This window comes from Octodon degus, unplaced genomic scaffold, assembly GCF_000260255.1.
Source record: "Octodon degus isolate 3935 unplaced genomic scaffold, OctDeg1.0 scaffold00057, whole genome shotgun sequence".
In the NCBI taxonomy this organism is placed as follows: domain Eukaryota; kingdom Metazoa; phylum Chordata; class Mammalia; order Rodentia; family Octodontidae; genus Octodon; species Octodon degus.
The window spans coordinates 12,789,484-12,809,396 of NW_004524633.1; the positions used below are offsets into that span (position 1 = coordinate 12,789,484).

At 38.2% G+C, this 19,913-nt stretch overlaps 1 protein-coding gene across 1 annotated transcript in view; it reads right to left on the reverse strand.

Moving 5' to 3' along the window:
• Window positions 1-998: 998 nt before the first annotated feature.
• Erich3 (glutamate rich 3) overlaps window positions 999-19,913 on the reverse strand; it is a 106,760-nt gene continuing 87,845 nt past the window's right edge. The window contains exon 13 of the mRNA XM_023718305.1: window positions 999-2,611. Coding sequence (XP_023574073.1) covers window positions 999-2,611 — 1,613 coding nt within the window. The remainder of the gene's footprint in view (window positions 2,612-19,913) is intronic.

Sequence of the window (19,913 nt, forward strand, 5' to 3'; positions counted from 1 at the left end):
ACTACTCTCATAAAAAGGTTGCTCCTTTATATTGTAAATACACACTTATCTGCTAAGCATCACTATAGGCAAGATGCTAAAGACTTCCTCTCTCCTAAAAGTGTCCTTGTATCACTTTTGAGTCCTTCCCTTCCTGTCCCTTCACCCCCTAGGCCAGCCCATCACCCTTTAGCAGCCAACAGATTTAGCTTTCACTATTGCTTAGATTGTATATTCTAGAATTTTATATAAATGAAACAAAAACTATAATATTTTAGCATCTGGCTTCTTCTACTCAACAACTATTTAATGATACACCTGTGCTCCAGTAAGAATCGTCGGCTATTTCCTTCTGTGGCAGAAGAGTGTTCTCTGGCCCATGATGGTGGTTGGTCTGCTTTCATCTATGCTGGTTTAAAATAAATCTTTAGAGGGACTTCCCTGCTTTTGAGGAAATTTGTGAGAGTGGAATGGCTGAGTCATATATTACATAAATAATTAATTTTTAAGCAATACCTAAGAAGTTCATTTTACTTTTCAGTTTTATGTTCATTTCTTACCAGTGGGAAATTATGAGCTCCAGGTTCCTCGCTGTCAGCATTGGCTGCAGTGTTTGCCTTATTAGCCACTCTCACAGGCAGGCAGGGGTGCTTCACTGCAGCATGAAATTGCATTTCTCTAGTGACTAATGATATCACCTCTCTTTTTAATGTGCTCATATTCCATCTATATTTTTACTCAGTGAAATATCTGTTTAAATGTTTTACCTTTTCAAAACTTACGTGTGGTTTATTTTTTTTTTTAATTGGGATGTTAACATTCCTTGTGTATTCTGAATTCAAGACTATTCTCAGATAATGAACTTACAAATACTTTTCTCCACTATGGTTTATCTGTTCATTTCCTTAATTTTCCCTTTGGAAAAACTTAAGTTTTTATTTATGTGAATTTATTGGTTTACTATGGTGCTAGGGATTGAATCCAAAGGCACTATACCACTTAACTGTCTCTCCAAAGCACTAATCCTCCTCCTCCTCCTCCTCCTCCTCCTCCTTAGGGTCCTCACCCTCTGCTTTTTCACTGAACTTCCTCACCGTCCTGGGATCTCTCTCAGGCACAGCCTCCTGGGTCGCTGCCATGGTCTGTCTTCCTCCTGGCCCCTGCAGAGGCCTTTCCTCCTCCCTCCTGGCCAGCACGGCAAAGCTACCATGATCCAGGGCTGCACTCTCCTCAGCCTGTGCTGTGTCTGGGATGCTCAGGTCAGGGACCTTTCCCTCACCCAGTGGCTCACTGCTAGGACCCTCCGATGTCCACCCTCCTCCATCCTCAGGCCCCTCTCCCTGCTCTGAAGGGGCTGTGGCCTCCCAGCCTTGCCCCTCTGCCCAGCCATCATGCTCCGTCTCTCCAGCTTCCCTCAGCCCTTCTTCATCTTTACTCAGCCCTATTTCTTTTGCAGGTGACTTTTCAAGTTCAGGTGTCACTTCCAACAAATTATCCACTCTCTCTCCAGTGGAATCTTCTAGAACTTCTGCACCATCAGTCAAATCAGTTGTTTCTGTGGGGTCTACAGCACAAGATTCCTTTTCATTCCTGGGTGTTTTTGCCTGCTCCTCCGATCTTGTTTCCTCTGCAGTATTCCTCTCTTCCTCTTGAAGTTTCTGCTCTTCCTCTAATGCATCTTCATCCCTCCGCACATCTGCCCACTTCACCACTTTTTTCTCAGACCTCGTTTCCCTCAGAGATGTAGTGGGCTTCCCAGGTTTCCTGCTCTCTGTAGTTGTATACGATTGCTCAGGTAACATTTCTCCCCTGTCGTCCTTGCTCTTATGTCCTGTCTCTGTCACTAACTTCTCCCTCGTGGCAGCTTTCTTGGGAAGATCCTCAGGGGTTCTCTTCGAGGCTCGCATGAGATTTGTCTCAGCCTCGGCCTCCGCTGTTGAGGACCTTGAGAGTGTCTCTGCTTGTAGAACTTCCATGCCCACTGTGGCGGGCTCTTCCCACCCAAGTGCTGCCTCCTCCTCCCCTGCCTCCTCCAAGGACTCCACATCTTCCCCAAGCTTCTCGCCCTCCAGCTCCATGGGTGCTTTCTCCGTACTTCCACCCTCATCTGGCCTTTCACCTCCAGCTGGGCTCAGGGCTGCCCCTTGCTCAGCCTCTCCCGCCACTGGAGTAGCTGTTTCTCTCAGAGTCACCTCCCCCTGAGCGTGCTGGGAGCTCTGCACTGGGCTGCCCCAAAGCTCGGCCCTCGCTGAGTCCTGCTTCCAGGCGGGAGAAGCTGCCTCTCCAGCCACTCTTCCTGTGGGCTCTAACTCCTCTCTCGCCAGCCTTCCATTCTCTTCCTCATCTGCCCCTGCTCGGTCCACAGGGGTCTCTCCTGCCTCTGCCAATTGTCCCGCTAATGCTGGCTGCTCTGTGGGCTCCCACTCCCGAGAGGGAAGCTCAGGAACCCCTGCCCTCTGCTCCAGCGCTGCACCCCCTCTGTCCTCCGTTGGGCCAGCATCCTGGCATCGGGGATGTTCGCCAGCTTCTGTTGCCTCTTTCTCCAGAGTGTGTGTTTCTTGTGTGATTTGCTTGGATTCTTTGTCTGAGTTGAACGCTGCCCTTTCCTCTACCACTAAGCTCCTATTTGACGCTACAAAAATAAGATGAAAAGATAAGGTTACTTCATTTAAAACAGACAAAGGACAAGATAACACACAGAATTTTCCATTACAGTTATTTACATCATAAGAGATCAGCACGTCACCAAGAGCCATGCACATGATATATGAAACATCAGCTAAGTTGGCCCCATGGAGCCACTGATGATAATATTCACCATTGCTTAATTAACGCCTTTCATTATGAGAAGGAATGCTTTCCAATTTGACACATGGTTATCATACACTGACATTAGGGTGGGCAAACAAGGATGGAAAGGATGGAAATAAGCAAAGAAAATTCTCAATTCTTGATGCTTTAAAATCAACAAATTCTCTCTCCCTCTCTCTCTCTTTTCCAGCCCATACCCACACACATGCATACATACACCTTAAATTTTGCTTTCACTTGAGATATAATACTTGCAGGAAAATGCAATAAAATATTCAATTTTCTTTAAGGCCATCATTTCCTATAGAGCCGTAATGCGACTGTTTTCTCACTATGCTTCTGCCACTACTCATGAAGGCATACACAACACAACCACACCGCCGAGAGGAATCATGCATCACATCCACATTTTAAATCTATATCTAGAGTTAGTCTTCAAAAAACATTGTAGCTACAAATAAGACTCTTTACTAAAGACACTAATTTGTATCACAGGTCAGAACATCTACCATCCACATTCAGAAATGGATTTGCCTTTGGCAAAATAGGATCACAGAGTGCGAAGACTTTGTAGTCTGGGACAACTTTCAATGTGAATGACCTTCTTGAAGTGTTTAATAATTCTCATCAATGAGTCTCTGGTAAATCTAGGGATACCCCTATTACCAATACAGGTGTACTATATTTTTTAAAAGGCTTGAAATGCATTTTTTATTATTTAACAAAGACATATATTCTTGAATGATCCACGGAATCTAAGGAAATGTGTATCATCCTCATTACCCAGTTTTCAAGCCAAGGGAAAATAGGGAGATAAAAGCTTTGAAAGTGCTCATCACAGGCTGAGAAGATGGCTCACTAGAATAAGCACTTGCCTGGCAAGTGCAAGGGCCTGAGTTCAATCCCTGGTTCCAAAAAAAAAAAAAAAAAAAAAAAAAAAAAAAAAAAAAAGAAAGAAAAAGAAAAAAAAATGCTCATCATGATAATTCTGTTATTCTAAACTTTTCAATTTATAAAAGACAATTGGCTATATTTTATAAAATAAATCATCATACCAGGGTGTTAACCTTTAAATTATGTAAACTTGTGAAGTAAGCAAATGCGTCTTCAGCATCTTTTCTCACTTGTTTGGTTGGTTAGTTATCTTATCTGCAATACAACACTGACAACCTCAGGAGCACCTCAATCCTGGTCGTCCCTAGTTTTAACACCATATCCAGGACTGTTACCACTCCAGTGCTTCTCCTCCTAACGCTAGACAGGTCTTGGATTCCCTGAGTCTTTTGGCAATCTGTATGATAGACCATTTTAAGGTAAGGCGATAACAGCCAAGATGACATTTTGCTTTAAAAATGTATTTGGAAGGTGACTTTTACTGTCTTCTTTCAAAGCACAATGTCAATTTTATACCTATCATTGGGGCTGAGATTGACTATTTTAGGTGGTCCTCTGTGTATACCACAAAAGTTATTTCGTAAATTGTATCTGAAAACTCCCCAAAGAAAGTGTAAAATCCAACTATTCAGAGTACGTGTGGCAAATTCATAGTCTCTTTTATTTCACCTCAGATTAATGCTCAATTTAGGACAAATTATATTAAAGCAAGAAACAACATGCACCCATTCTCTCTAATAGTGTATCTGTTGCTCTCCAAATTCCTGCATGAAAGTATTATTAAAAGATCAGTTATGAAAGTAATTTAAATAAAGCTCTCTGCTTTTCTAAGTTGTCCTCCAAATTTATGGATTAATTAAAGAATATTCAGAAATGCCATGGTATAAAATGACTTTGTCACCAGGTAATAATATACTGCCTAAATTTTAGAAAGAAAGTGTGAATGCCAACCAGCTGAGCTATTATATGAGCAAACACACACACACACACACACACACACACACACACACACTCACATGCACACTCACACACACACACAAAGGGAAGTTGGACATACAAGGCAATAAAAGTGAAATACAGTACAAAAACATAACATGATTTTTGATAGTAACCTCATGAAGTTTTTTCTTCAAACTTTATTTGAAAAAAGAAGTTACGTGAGAGCAAGCAGTACTGATGAATGAGCAATCTGATTTAATGGCACACGTGTGTGCATGGAAATCAGACCTCTTACGAATGCCTGCTGCACCCCTTCCTCATGGTATGCCCTGGGAAATCACACCCATCTTTCTTTCCCTCATCCCTAAAATGGGCATAGCCATTCTTGATCCACAGAATTCTTGTGACGGTAAGTGGGCCAGTCCATGGAACCTTCTCAGTACGTTGCCTGGCATGCAGAAAACTAACAAACTCTCCATACCCTCACCCCACAGCTTGCTCTCCTCTAGACTTTCTTGTTTGAATTAGATTTGATCAGTCATGTCTACTCCAGCTCTTCTGCAAAATGAGTGTGTGGGAGCTGCACTAAAATTCCACTGGTGAAATGCCCACTACAGGAGAGGGACCCCAGTGGCCCCTCTGGGGTCCCTCTCCTGTAACTCATCCCAGTGCTTCCTTAGTGTCATCTGGCCCTCATGTGGGCTAGTGAGAAGCTGATTTGGGGCTTTCTACCATTATTCACGGAGCCTTGACTGGCCCAGTTACTCACTTAAAAAGAGAATAAAACTCAAGTGTCTCACGGCTCTTGATGACTCTCAGTAAGCACTGGAAGTGACAGCACAGTCATACCACACATGTGTTTATTAATGTAGTCATAAAATGAAAAAATGACCCCCCACACACACACACCCTTCCATCAGAACACGTTTAAGCAGTCATCCACCACATGTGAGAAAGCCTGATTTCGAGGCTAAGTTTGCCCAGACACAGGGGCGGTGGAGGCAGTCTGTAACTGGCAATCTTCCAGATGGGATGCTCATCATCAAAAGCCAAGCCATGCATTGATGCCAATGAATTCTCTCCTAATTAAAAGAAGAATGAGAGGTTTCCATGAATCATTGTGAAATATGATGTGTCTCGCTCAGCTCCACATGTCTTCAGCTGGATCAGAGAGGGCAGATCCATCTCGCTCACCCACAAACTGGAAGGCAAGCTCTGAATCAAGGCGGATCTGAAAACCCCCACCAGAGTGTGAAAATCCAAAGGGCTTTTTTTCATCCTAGGTACAAAAGTATTAAAAAATAATAAAATTCATAGCTGATGTCAGTTTCCAAGCTCCTTTTAGGCCTTGCAGCTACCTCCTGCAATCCTGTCCATTAGATGAAAAGAAAGAAAATTCCAGCAGCAAGAAGAATACATGAAGACAGAAAGATGAAAGATGGAAATGGGCTGCCTTCTGCGGAGGCTTTTTGCAGGTGGCAACGTGTCCCAGCCTCCACTTGCGTGGCTCTCCGGCTCCCTCGTGGGCATGCTTCCCTGTCGTCTGGGCTGCCATCACACTAGCCTGACAGTGGCGGGAGCAGCCAGGTGACAAGGCTCCACTTACTATCGCCCCACTGGTTGCAGAGCATATAAAGTATCAAGAGGTACAAAACCAGCCACAGGGACATCGCTGAGCTATGTCACATCCCCTGAGCAAGGGGGTCCATTTAGTTGCACCCACATTAAGCTGTGACCTTGTTTCAAAGTCTGTAAAGATTCAAGAGCTCCTGTGCTATGATTTCAAACACCACATACACAGATGAAGATCGTGAAGTAAAGAAGCATCTGAAGGAGCACTCGCGTTAGAAAGCCGACCGCCAGCAGCAGACAGTTTGCCACATGTGCACGCAATGAAATGATTGAAAAAGCAGTTTAGTTGCCTTTTATTTTGGAGGAAGGCATCTTATGGCTTTTATGACACCAAAACCACTGCTCCTTTAAATTGCTAAAATGACTAGAGCTGCCTGCACTGTGAGCATTTCATCCATTAGTAGGTTTTAGTGATTTGACCCCAATCTTACTCCATATGGACAGGAGCAAAAAAAAAAAAAAAAAAAAAAGAAAGAAAGAAAGAAAAGAAAAGCTATGACATGATTCCTATAAATTTGACTGTAAAAGCTGATGCACAAATTCCTGTTATCTGTCACTGATTACTTGCATGGACTTCAGCACCACAAATTCAATTCCAAATTCCCACACTAATTGTATCACCTTGGAGAAGATTTTTGACTTAAGTCTAAGCCTCAGTTTACCTTTCTGTTGGAAAGAGACATCAGTGCAGTGGTCGTTGAGAGGATTCAGTGAAGTAATGTATCATCTAGAGGAATGACACTGAACCTTTCACAGATCGAATGCTCAAACTGAAACCCAAAACCCACTTATTTATTGAAAAGTGCCAACCCTGCAATTAAATATCCCACGCTCCCACTGCTGGAGAGGTGCCGCAACTACTTGGCCTGCATGCTGAACAGAGGGCTGCGCCGGCCAGATCCTCCTTGTTATCCAATTCCTGTGCACTTCCTTAACAGTACTGATAATGGGAGGCACTTTTATTAGAAGTATTCCCATCTGATGTGGTATGACCTGGCAAACTTGTAGAGTGGATTCAGTCTTCTTTTAGTTTCTGACGACTTTGCCTCTCCAAACGTCTTGTCTGATAAGCCTTGCCTCTAAATCCCTGACGTGTAGATGTGCTTTCTAGTTATCAAAAGCTGCCTTGATGACAGTACACCTCCGTCTACCCTCTGAGGTAAAGGCACACTCTCTCCAAACTCCTTTTTCCTGCATTTCTTCCTCCCTTTCTGAATGGTTCCCCTCCTCCTTTGCTTTGTTCTTTTTTCCTTATTTTGTCCTCACAGAGATTCTGGCACAGCTAATCCACCAGAACTTGAAAGCTGTCTCTTTCTTAGAGTGAATTACTATGAAGTAATTAATCATCTGTTAGTACCTCTGTGTTTGGAAACAAGCAGTCAGATACCTGTTCTTGTGGGTCTCAGCAGGAAGATGGTAGCTTAACTAACAAGAAAAATGGAAATGGAAGAGAACCATCATGCATTTCAAATATATCCTCTTTTAAAAATATCCCTCATCCATGCAATGCATCAAAAAAGCTTCTTACAATGCCATAATTTGGGGGTGACATCAACTCATGTTAATTATGCTACAGTTAGACTTGTTATCCAGTTTGCTAATTGGAATTTTTATTTTAGGAAGTTTATAAACATTATATATGCATGTATGAATACTTTGTAAAGAGTTTAAATAAGCAGCACTTTCGCCTTTGCGTATGAATTTGTTTGGCTACCTGAGCTATGAGAATCACAAGGATGCTAGGGGAGGGGAGCGTGACCCGGCAGCAACTACAGAAATCTTGGCTTCATCAGTGGCAACAAGATATTTAGGTTTTTCCAAGTTTTTCTTCATAGTCCACAAAGAAATGTGGCTTGCAATGACAATAATAAGCAACAGGAACTCACTAATACATATTGAACCAAAACAGTATTCTAAAAAGTCAAGCAATGCCACAGAGATACATGTATGTATGTTTATAGCAGCACAATTTGCAATAGCCAAATCTTGGGAACAACCAAAATGCCCGTCACATGAGGAATGGATGAAAAAGACGTGGAGATTTTATACAATGGAAAATTACTCAGCTATAAAGAAAAATAATCTAGAAACCTTTGTAGCAAAGTGGATGCAACCTGAAGATATACTCATAAGTGAAATAAATCAGACCCACATGTGTAAATATCATATTGTCACCATAGTGTAAGAACTCAAAAGAAGAAATAAAAATTGAAAGGTATAACTCAGTTAAACAGAAAGAAGAAATGCAGCATTAAATAATGTAGAGAGAGAAAGGAAAGAAGTTAGGTGCAAAACCAAGCATTTGTATAAACAAGATGGTCAGGGCAGTGGTCCTAAGAATTTCCATCAGAGTTTTGAAAATAGCATTGAATGGGTAGAACTCTCATCCTGACTAACTCTATATGCTGATATTTTTGAACTAAATAATTACAGTGAGGACAGCAATATGTAATACTAAAACCATGCTTGAAATACCTGTCATTTTGGTCTTCTAAATGCATACTGCTTCTAATGTCATATTGATTACTGCTCTACTCTCTCTAAAGTAAATGTTTGTTAATAAAAAGGGGAGGTATTAAAAGAAGATGAGAGACACAGAAAAAAATGTCATAGGATTGTCCTGTTACAATGTTGTATAGGTTCAATTTCTAAGTTTCTGTGCAAAAATGTGTAAGTGTTTTTTTAACATTCTATATGGATTTAAATTTTAGAATATCCATGGTTGTTGGAAAATAGCAGTTCCATTTTATGTTTAAGGTGTTTGGTATTCAGACAAATAGTGAGGTTAAGCTTAACTGCCTCTGTTACAGGGTAATAATATCATTAAGCTTCTCTTCTGGGTGTTTAACAACTAAAGTTTACAGACCAAAAATTAGAGAGATAGATGAGCTAAAACAATTGTCAATATTTTGGCCCTAGCCTTCCAAGGTCAGTGAAGACTCAGGACACAAGACACCCTCTGCTGTGATATCTTGCAACTAAGTGGTGTCCCAAATTTTCTGATCAAGGAGATTATGGGACCACAGAGAAAATTGATCAATGATGCATAGTGTGCCTAAGGAGAGTCACCTAGAGAGAAAAAAAAAATCTCTCAGGCCTTCACAGAGAGCAAATTGATCAAGAAAGGCAGTAATTTGAAAATTATAGCTCATTCTGGACTAATACCAAAGTCTGTCTGCTCCAACATGGGTCTGTCATCACCCTCGCCCATATCTGCTCAGCTGCCCAGCAGAGGTGGCACAGGAGGTGCGGGATAGCCTGGTAGTGAGGTCCTGCCTAATTCAAGCTCCCTAGGCATGCGACTCTGGCCTAAGCAACAAAGACTTCTTAGCTGTCAAACTGGAAAAGCCTTCCCTGGGATATTTTTTTTCTCAGGTGCTCTTCTCAAAATGAAACTCAAAAGCAAGGACTTGGCCAGTGTCTAACATCAACTCCTTTCCAGCCATAGTAAAAACTGCCTCAGTGTGCTAAGACTCCTGTGTCAGTGATGTGACCTGTCACTTTGTTCCCTCCGCCTACTTAGCCCTTCATATCTTAAGGTTCCTCTCCTCTATTTCCCACAAAGTTATCCCATAAAACCAAAGGTGTTTGTGGCTTTTCACACCATTCACAGCAAACCAATAAAACCCTTTACAAAGAATTGCTCAGAGCTAGCAAGATAGCTCAGTGGTTTAAAGCACTGGCATAGGCAAGCTTAGGCAAATGCACAAGGACCGCAGTTAGATCCCCTGCACCACATAGTGTACCAGCCCTGCCCCCAGGGTGGGCTGAGCCTGCCTCAAAAAAATTGCTTAGTAAAACATTTTTCCATTAAATTACATAGGATACTTTGAAGCACTAGCCAAAACAGAAGTATTTTATATTAAAAGATTAGCTTTATGTCATGAAAACTAATGCATTTATAAGTAATATATATTCTACTTTCCCTAAGTATGAAACTAGTATATGTTCAACTATATAAATTTGAAAAGATAAAATTATGCAAAGAAGAAAACCAAATTATCCATAGTTTTGCCTGAGAGAGGTACTAATGTTTTCGTGGATTTCCAAATATTTTCTTTGCTCTCCCTATTTCTAGCATCTCACATCACTTTTCATTCATTCAGGAATATATGATGTTTCTCCATATGATTAAATCAAATATGCTTTAATAAACATAGAATGTTCTAATAAAGTCCAACTAAAACTTAACTAACCAATTATGCATTGTTAGAGGTTGAATTATTTCCACTGTTAATTGTAACAAAAACTATTTAATATACAACTTTCAATCATTTTTCATACCTATTTATGACCAGCACCTTAGGATTAATTTCTGAAATTGTTGGGTCAAAATGCATGAACTTTATGGGCACTCCTAATACCTGTTTTTCAAGATTCTTCCAAACAAGAAGCACCAATTCCCAATTTCACCTCCAAGGACTGAAAGGCCTGGGTCCCTCTGTCACTGCTGCAGGACACTAAACTTTCTGCCAGTTATTTCTGGCTTGACAGCTTAGCAAGTCAAATGTGATTGCAAATATGGGCCTTTCTATATTAGTAGCCTTGCTTTACTTCAGTGAATTTTCTGCCATCCACTCTGTGATCGTCTTATATGGCGATCACCTCTTACTGATTGGTAAGAGCTCTTTATGTACACAAATACCAATCCTTTGTCATATGTGTGTCCCAGGTCTTTCTCCAGAGCTCCAGTTTTCTTTGCTGTAGCATTTATGGTTTCGTTGTGGCTACTGCTGCTGCTGCTGCTGCTGCTATAGTAAACACTTCCAAGTTACTCCGTATATTTCTTCCAAATTAACTTAAAATGTTTTTTATTTCAAAATCTTAAAATATTAACTGTAGCATTTGGAGACATTCTATATTAAGCTTATAATTTAACCTGTCAAAAAGCAGCAGCATCTTTATATTTAATTTTCCACTCAAATATTTGCAATGATTTTGCACTTATCAATTTTTTATTCAGCCCGTACACTGTATGCTTTCTCTTTGGACACAGCCCTGGAAGGATGATTACAGCCTTTGCTCATTTGTTATTACTAAGCAATTTCTTTTGCTGTAGTTTCAGTGGATGCATTTGAGGCTACAGTTGGAAGCAGATACTTAGAAAATGCTGTTGGTTCTAACAAATGCACAATTAGTAATCTAGAGTTGACTGTCTTTCTCAGACTTAAGACTTATTTACAGAATACTGCCTTCAAATTTCCAAAATGTTTGGTAAGATTTTTTTAATACTTGTGAAACATCCAAAAGAGAAGCTTAATGATACTATTACCCTGTAACAGAGGCAATTGATCTTAACATTGCTATCTGTCTGAATATCAAATGCCATAGATATAACATGGAACTATTTTCCAACAGCCATGGATATTCTAAAATGTAAATCCCTATAGAATGTGAAAAAACAATTACACATTTTTACATAGAAATTTAGAAACTGAACCACATACAACATTGTAGCAGGACAATCCTATGACTTTTTCTTAACGCACACAAGCTACCTCACTCCTGAGATGAACATCCTGTCTGGTTAAGGTTAGCTATCAGTTGCTAGGCAACCTAGTCTCATGCATTACTAACTTCACAGAAGTGTAAATAAAGGACCATTTTGTTGTGGAAAAGAAGAGAAAAAGAAATATATATGTATACACAAGATAGGATAGATACCTAGCTACTTTCTCTTAGTTCATTGAGAACAAAGGTTTGTACTAATAGTGTTTAGACAAGATATCATGTCTGCATCTTGTCCTCTAAATAATACTAGGAAGACAATAATATGTAATGTACTAATTATTGTAACTGTCCTACTAACCTGTTTTGAAACTGTTTCATTGCTATTTTATCTTTTTTCTCATTACAATGAATAAAAAATAAAATAAAATAAAAATATTTTGTGAATAATGCTTTCATTTTATTACACCATATCATAGAATGTGGATCCAAAAGCTCTGTGTTCTAGAATAGCAGCACATGAAAACTGTGGGATAAACCCTCATAAATTTATATTAATCCTTTTCATGTCGCTATTTTGAAAATGACTGATTTTTCTGTTTATATAAACGTGAAAGCTACTCCTGCATTTTCCTTTAGAAGAGAGCAGTGACCTTTCTAGAACATTCTTTTCTCCAGTTAGGTGCGCATTCTTCTGAGAAGCATTAAGCTGAAGTTGTCACCAATCGCCTAAGAGCAAGAGGAAACAAAGAAGGAGGCTTTCTGCAGCTCTTGCATCACGGTGACTGCCGATGTCAGGGAGCCACTGGCCCAGTCCCCCACTCTTGGTAATGCCACCTTTATGAGATGGAGACCCAGCCAGTGCAGAGTCCTGCCCCTGAAGCTGCCCTTCTCTTTGGCTTTGTTCCTAGAGTTCTTGGAACTGAAGGACCATGTGCCATCCCAGGCCCATTCCTCTCCTATCTCCAGAGCTCTTACATGCTTCTGCCTCCATCTTCTATCTTTAAAGTCACGTGTAACATCTTAATTTCGATGATGTCACTTCCTTTTTCAAGGCAAATATACTCAGAAAACTCCTGATGTCTTTCCCTAATACACCCTTATAGCAAATTCGTTATGTTTTCTGAGCAGGGTAGTGTCATTCCCTAGATGTAGGAACTGATTTTTGAAACATTTGTTAAGCTTTATTTTTATATTTTAAAAGAGAACAAAAAACAAAAAAAACTATTAGAAACAGTACAGAATTTCACTAAACAAAATGCCAGGAATTCAGGGGCTGGGGCGATGGCTCAGTGGAATAAGCGCTTCCCTGGCAAACGCAAGGGCCTGAGTTCAATCCCTGGTTCCGCCAAAAAAAAATAAATAAATAAAAATGCCAGGAATTAAACAATGGTTGCTACTTTGTATATTGTTATCTTCAAATTAGTTGTTCAGGCTATCAGATATATAAGACTGCAAAATTAATCAGAAAAATTAAAAAGCAGAAAAAATTAAGTATTAACTGTTCCTTTCAATAGAGTAGTAAAAATCAGCAGTACAATTATCAAGCTATCTTGTGTATATACACATATATTTTCCCTTCCTTCTTTATTTTCTTCTTTCCCTCACCTGAGTTGTTTCTTCCCCTTGAACAGTTTCTTTCCCTCATACAGTACCTATTGTTCCTTTCCTATTTTATTTACTCTTTCAGTTTCTTACACTAGCGAGACTATCTGATGTTTACCGATGTGGGTCTGATTTATTTCACTTATGAGTATGGTCTCTAGCTGCAATCTACAAAAACGGTGAGTTAATTTTTTTTAGCTGAGTAATACTCCAATGTATAAAAATATCACATCTTTTTATCTATTCCTCAATCTTGTTAACTTTTAAATTGCAATTTTGTTTTTACTTTCTTCCTCATTCAACCAGAACAAAGTATAGGAGAGCTCAAATGCCTGCACTCTTCTGACCAGTTGAACTGGTTGCACAGAACTTTCCTACTTCATGGTGTTGTTTAATGTAGATTTATAGGCTGCATATCACTAATCACTATGTGAATACAGACATTTAAGTACTTACTGTAGTCATGGAAGTGCTTTGGTGAATATAAGTTGCTCCACCATAAAATCCAGATTCCCTCAGAAATGAGATACAAATATTGCCTTTCTTATAGCTACCAGCCAAGATGCAAATAGAATTAGTAGTCATAAATATTTATAAGTTTAAATACAACACTCCAATTATTTTTGAAAGACTATTTGTCTAATTTAAACGCGTAGTTGTTAGATTTCAAAAATTCTTTACCACACACTTTGACTTTAAGAAAGAATATGCAGAATGACAATGATGAAGGTTATAATTTTGTAGGCTAGAAATAGTTCTAGGGTAGTATTTATTTATTTATTTATTTGTAATTTCTCTTACATTCATTTTGTTTTGTTGTTGTTGTTGTTGTTGTTGTTGTTCTTCTTCTTCTTCTTCTTCTTCTTATTCTTCTTCTTCTTCTCCTCCTCGTCCTCCTCCTCCTCCTCTTCTTCTTCTTCCTCCTTCTACTCCTTCACTTTCTCCTCCTCCTCTTCCTTTTTCTTCTTCTTTTTAACTTAGTTCTACACACACATCCCCTGGGCTTCTTTCTCCTCTAAAATAATGCCAAAAGGACCAGACCTGGTGGCACATGCCTGTAATCCCAGCACACAGCAGGCTGAGGCAGAAAAGTCTTCGTAAGTTTGAGACCACTCGGCTACAAAGTGAGCTGAAGGCCAGCCTGAACTGCATAATGAGACACTGTCTCAAAAAGACTAAATAATAAAAGGCAAAAAGGGACAAAACAAACCCACAGACTTGCCCTCCTGACACTGTCTGTGCTTTGTGATAGGCTTCCAACCCAATAATGCCCAAGTTAAAAGAAAAATGGGCAAAAGAAGAAAAAAAAAAAGCCAAAAAACAATTAAAAAACTCAAACTGCCGGGCAAGAAGGGAAATTTAAAAAATTTGGTCAATTTCTTGCCCAAAAAAAAAAAAACTTTCTACTCATCTCTGTCTACAGAGGAGTTTTGGGCATTTAAAAAATGTGAGGTAGCATGAAACCACTAATAGATGTAACTGTAAAAATTTAAGTCGTCAAACAAAAAATGCTATCTTATTTCATTAGTCTATTTTGTATGTTCTTTAATTTTCATTACCATTTCTCTTTTCTAGGTTTCCAGATGTCAAAACATAAATGTTCTCATGTAGAAAACATCATATCTTTTATATTTTATATCCTATGTTCTCAATGACCTTCAATTCTTTCATTTTACTCTGCTTGTTTTGAAACAAATCAAACTCTTCCTATCTTAAAACATGATAAGAATCCCAAGAGAGAATATCTCAAAAGAAAATGTTGCCAAGAATTTTTTATCTCAGTTTTAGGAACATGAGAAAGCCATAAAATCAGAGTACAGATATATGCAAGTCTGTTACAAGTTCTGGTCACCTTGAAAGTATCCCTGTGTTTGATCATTCTTTGTATAACCAATCAGTTATCTTCCAACAACTCCCCATGACAAAACTCATCTACCTACACAGAGAAGATGTACTTGTTTCGCCTTTGACATTGAAACATCGTCCACCAGATCTCAGGATTAATTACAAACCCAAGGCCACAGCTGTTCAAAGACAAATGGTATCTTCTACAGAGTAGCCAGAATAATCTCTCTAAAACTTTCAGACCATGGTACTTGTTGACATAAATCCTTCTATTAGAAAGGTTTCCTGTATCAGCATAAATTTCTCTTGATGACCTCCAACTTGGCCGGTGACTCATATTGTTCTACTCTGTCCCTTGTTCGCACCACTTCTGTTATTCTGGTTCCCTGTTCAAAATCATTTTTTAGCAGCTGTCCTCCAAAAACTTAAGGTTTTTGCTCTTCCTGGACTCTACAATTCATTTAGATTGCTGGTTAAATGAACTATCAGTACAGACCCCATCACTCAAATACTACATCATCTTCAACCATTATTCCGTCTCCCTATTCTGACTTCTTTTTCTTTCGGCACATATTCCAGATATCTCATGGTATATTTACTTTTCACTCGTTGGGAATAAGTCTTCCTTGAATGTAAAAATCTGTGTAGAAAGGACTTCGTTCTGTTTACAGCAAGAACAGTGGGTGATACAAAGCGGATGCCCAACAAGTACTTATTGGCAGAAGAATAATCTATGGAAACACACAATATTTCCATGATTCATTCAGAAATTATATTTAGATCTCAACTGATATCAGGCCACTTCTTTATTCTTTCACCAGGAGCATTTCACTCTGCCAATACAATGACAAAATTGCCTTTTACGCCAGTCATAACACTACTTAGGTTTAAGTTACCCTGCCCAAAGCCTGTGATTTTTCTTGATTTACATAAAATATAAAAGGCTTACTTTCATATACACTTAAAATTATAATTTATTTTAAAGTACACTTATGAATTTACATTGTTTATGTTCATAATGTAGTGGCTAAACTGATGTGTCAGGGCACCTGACCTGTTGCATCACTAGAATATATTACAAACACTGTCACAATGCGTTAGGAAAGCTTTAATTTAACAGGAAAATGACATTAAAACTATGCCCTATAATGCTGCACTAGTTCCAAAGAACACTAACTAACTGAACATACAATTATAATCTTTTACTTTATCTATTTCAATGTATAAAGTGCAATTAATCATTTGACTTGATTTGTTGACTTATAAGGGCAAAGCCAAATTAAGTAAGCTATCTTAAAATAATGAAAAGAAGCTTATTTTGCAATAGTAACCTGAAAGCTATAAAGACAGTGGCTGTATTTCATTTATCTATTTCTGTGATCTTAATTAAAGCAATTCAGATTAAATTATATGAGTTTACTATTAGTGTCTATTAGCTGGGATACTACAAAATATCCTTAGTGTCATTAACTTCAACCTGTATATCTATTCTTAACATAATCACAGTTTTCATTTTAATTGAAATATATACCACACAAATATGAGGGAGAGATTTTTATACATTATCTGAGCCTTTATTTCATGTTGACCTAAGGTTCTAATTAAAAGTCTAAGTAAAAGATGCATATTTCAGTCTTACAACTTTACCAGTTTTCTTGCCTACTGTACATAAACTGTGTTTGTGGAATAGTCTGCTAATGAGGCCCTGTTTTGTAGCTTTGTGCCTCTTCTGAACCATCTAGCTGAGGACTCATATAAGAAGCAAGAACTCTCCATAACCCTTTTGCTTGATGTGAAGGTTAAGCTTAACTGGCTGTGATCCACGTAGGTGGTGTGTGAAACACTTCTTGGGCCTGTATGGGGATCACAGAGGGTCTGTCTTTCCATGGTTGCCATCAACTCAGCAGCCTTGCCCCAACATGTCTTTCCATTATGAGGTTTCTGCCTCAGAACCTGCTGATAGTGGACTGAATCCTCTGAAACCATAAGCCAAATAAACCTCTGCTCTAAATGGTGAAGGTTGGGTGTTTTCCCCCAGCAATGAAAAAATAGCTGTTGTATTTGGCATCAAATGAATACTGTGAACTATACATTCAGGACCTTCATTGCTATATCTACAATTTTCTTAGACATTCTTATTCATATAAAAGTATTTGAAAATATTTATGTCTTCTCTTTTCTTTGTACTTTAGGGAAGGGTCTACAGGATGTTCAGGGTCTCACTATTAGATTGGACTCATAATAATCTTCCTGCTTTCAGCCTCCCAAGAGCTGGGATTACAGGCACGTGCCACCACGCCCAGTCTCAATCACTGTTTCAACACACCCCGGGGGTGAGGCCTGCACAGCTGGCCCAGGGATTATGTGTTCTTTTGATTCCATTACTTAAAATGTTTGGAAAATATATTGTATATTTCCTTGAGTACTGACATTTAAAAACATTAACACAATCTACTCATCCTTATGTTCTTCGTGGCATTAATCCTGTATATTATTTAGAATATTTTCCATGTTCTTCATTGTGTTTAACCTACTTATGTCTTACTTTGCAATGTGCTTTTACATTTCTTGACTCTGAGAAATTTTGCTGTTTTAGGGAAAATGACCACCCATACAATAAAACTATGAGTTCTTGAACAGAATGTTACACATTTCAAAGCAAATTTACTTTTGTAAAATACTACACAATACAATATGTGTGAGGTAAAAAATAAAAAATAAAAATGTCTGCTGAGGCAAAAGGACATCTAAGATAAAGTGTGAAGTGAAAAAACTGAGTTTCTAATAAAATTATTTCTAATGTACATAAAATCAAGATAGGTTTATATATGAATATACTGTACATACATACTGATATGTCATATATGCATGTGATATCATTATAACATATAAGTACAAATTTATATATATATCAATATCTTTAAAATTTTTAATCTCATACACAAAAGCAATATATTGAGAAAGGGTAGAAGTTCAACAAGGAAGACTTTGACTTTATTTTTATCTGTTCGATAATATTTAAACTTTTAAATAAATTCTTTTTTTGGACACAAATCAATTCTTTAGGAAGAAAAGTATTCATTAAAATCTTCAATATATCTATAACTTCTGAACTCGAAATAATACTTTTTGGAATCTATCCAGAGAAAATAAATATGTTTAAAATGATAGTTAAAATATTAAAGTACTATTAATAACAAAATGAAAACAGAAAAAAATATAAATAACTTCCAATAGCTAAATAGTTAAGATATGAAGAAAACAAAGAATGAAATACTTGACATTAAACATGTTCATAAAAATTGCATAACAATAAGAAAATAATCTCAGTTCAATCCCCGGTACTGCAAAAAAAGAAAGAAAGAAAGAAAGAAAGAAAAAAAGAAAGAAAGAAAGAAAGAAAAAAGAAAATAATAACATTAACATTAACATATAAAGCAGAGGACATTTTATAAAAATATGGCAATGTAGCTAGGTTTAGAAGTACAAGCCCTGGATAACTGTTGAGAGTTATTTTTGTGTATGCTGAACCTATGAGTAGTTATTTAATCTACCTTTTCTGTTTTGTGTTATTCCATGTCTATATATTATATGATTATGAAAAATAAAGGTTGATAAAATGAATTAGCACATTCATTTGAGCTTAACAAAGACAGGCAGTCTCAGAAAGGATCAGAATAGTAAAAGAAATCCTGGGTAGTAAAAGCGAAGCAGGAGGCATCACAATCCTAGAAAATGGCGCCGTACTGTAGTGCTGCAGTGGTAAAGGCAACGGTGTGACACTAGTGTAAAAATACACGTGTGACCCAAAGGAACAGGAAAAGCAAAAGCGACCCCGGCACATTCAGGCATCTGACTTTTGACAAAGGGGGCAAAAACATAGATTGGAAGAAAAACAATTCCTTATTTATTAAATGGTGCTAGAAAAATTAAGTATCTACATGCCGAAAATTAAATATATATCCATGTATCTCATTTGTATTGAGTTAAAATCAAAATGGATCAAAGGTTTAACTATTCCAACAGAAACAGTTAACTGGCTGGAAGACATAGGCAAGGACTTTCTGAAGAGAACCTCAATGGTAAGAGAAAACTACCAAGAATCAACAGATGGCACATGGGATTGGATCACATTAAAAAGCTCCAGAAATTCAACCTCACCCCAGAAAGAATGAAAATCATCAAGAAACCAAACAACTAATGCTGGTGAATTGCAAGGAAAAAGGTGCCCTTCTGAATGTTTGGCAGGAATGTGATCTAGCACAGCCACTATGGAAATCTGTGCGGAGATTCCACAGAAAACGAAAACTAGGAATTCCATTTGACCCAGCTGGTCCCCTTCTAGGTATCTCACTAAAAGATTTCGAGACCTCATGCTACGGAGACATATGCATTCCCATGTTTAGAGCAGCACAATTCCTCTCAGCTAAATCTTGGACATGCCCTGTATGTCCATCAGCAGATGAACAGATTTTTTTAAAAATGTAGGATTTAAACACAATGCAGTATGAATCCTCTGTAAAGAAAAATAAATTGAAGTCATTGGTAGCTAAATGGATGCACCTGGAGACCATAGAGTTAAGTAAAAGAAATCTGACACACAAGCTTAAGTTTCTCATAGTTCCTGTAACCAAGAAGCCCAAAGTATAAAAAACAAAACAGAAGATACAAGAGAGGAAAGCAGGAAGATCTTTTTCAAATGAGAAAGAGAACAAAAGATGGAGGGAGCACAGAGGGAGAGGGGAGAAGGGTAAGTTTTA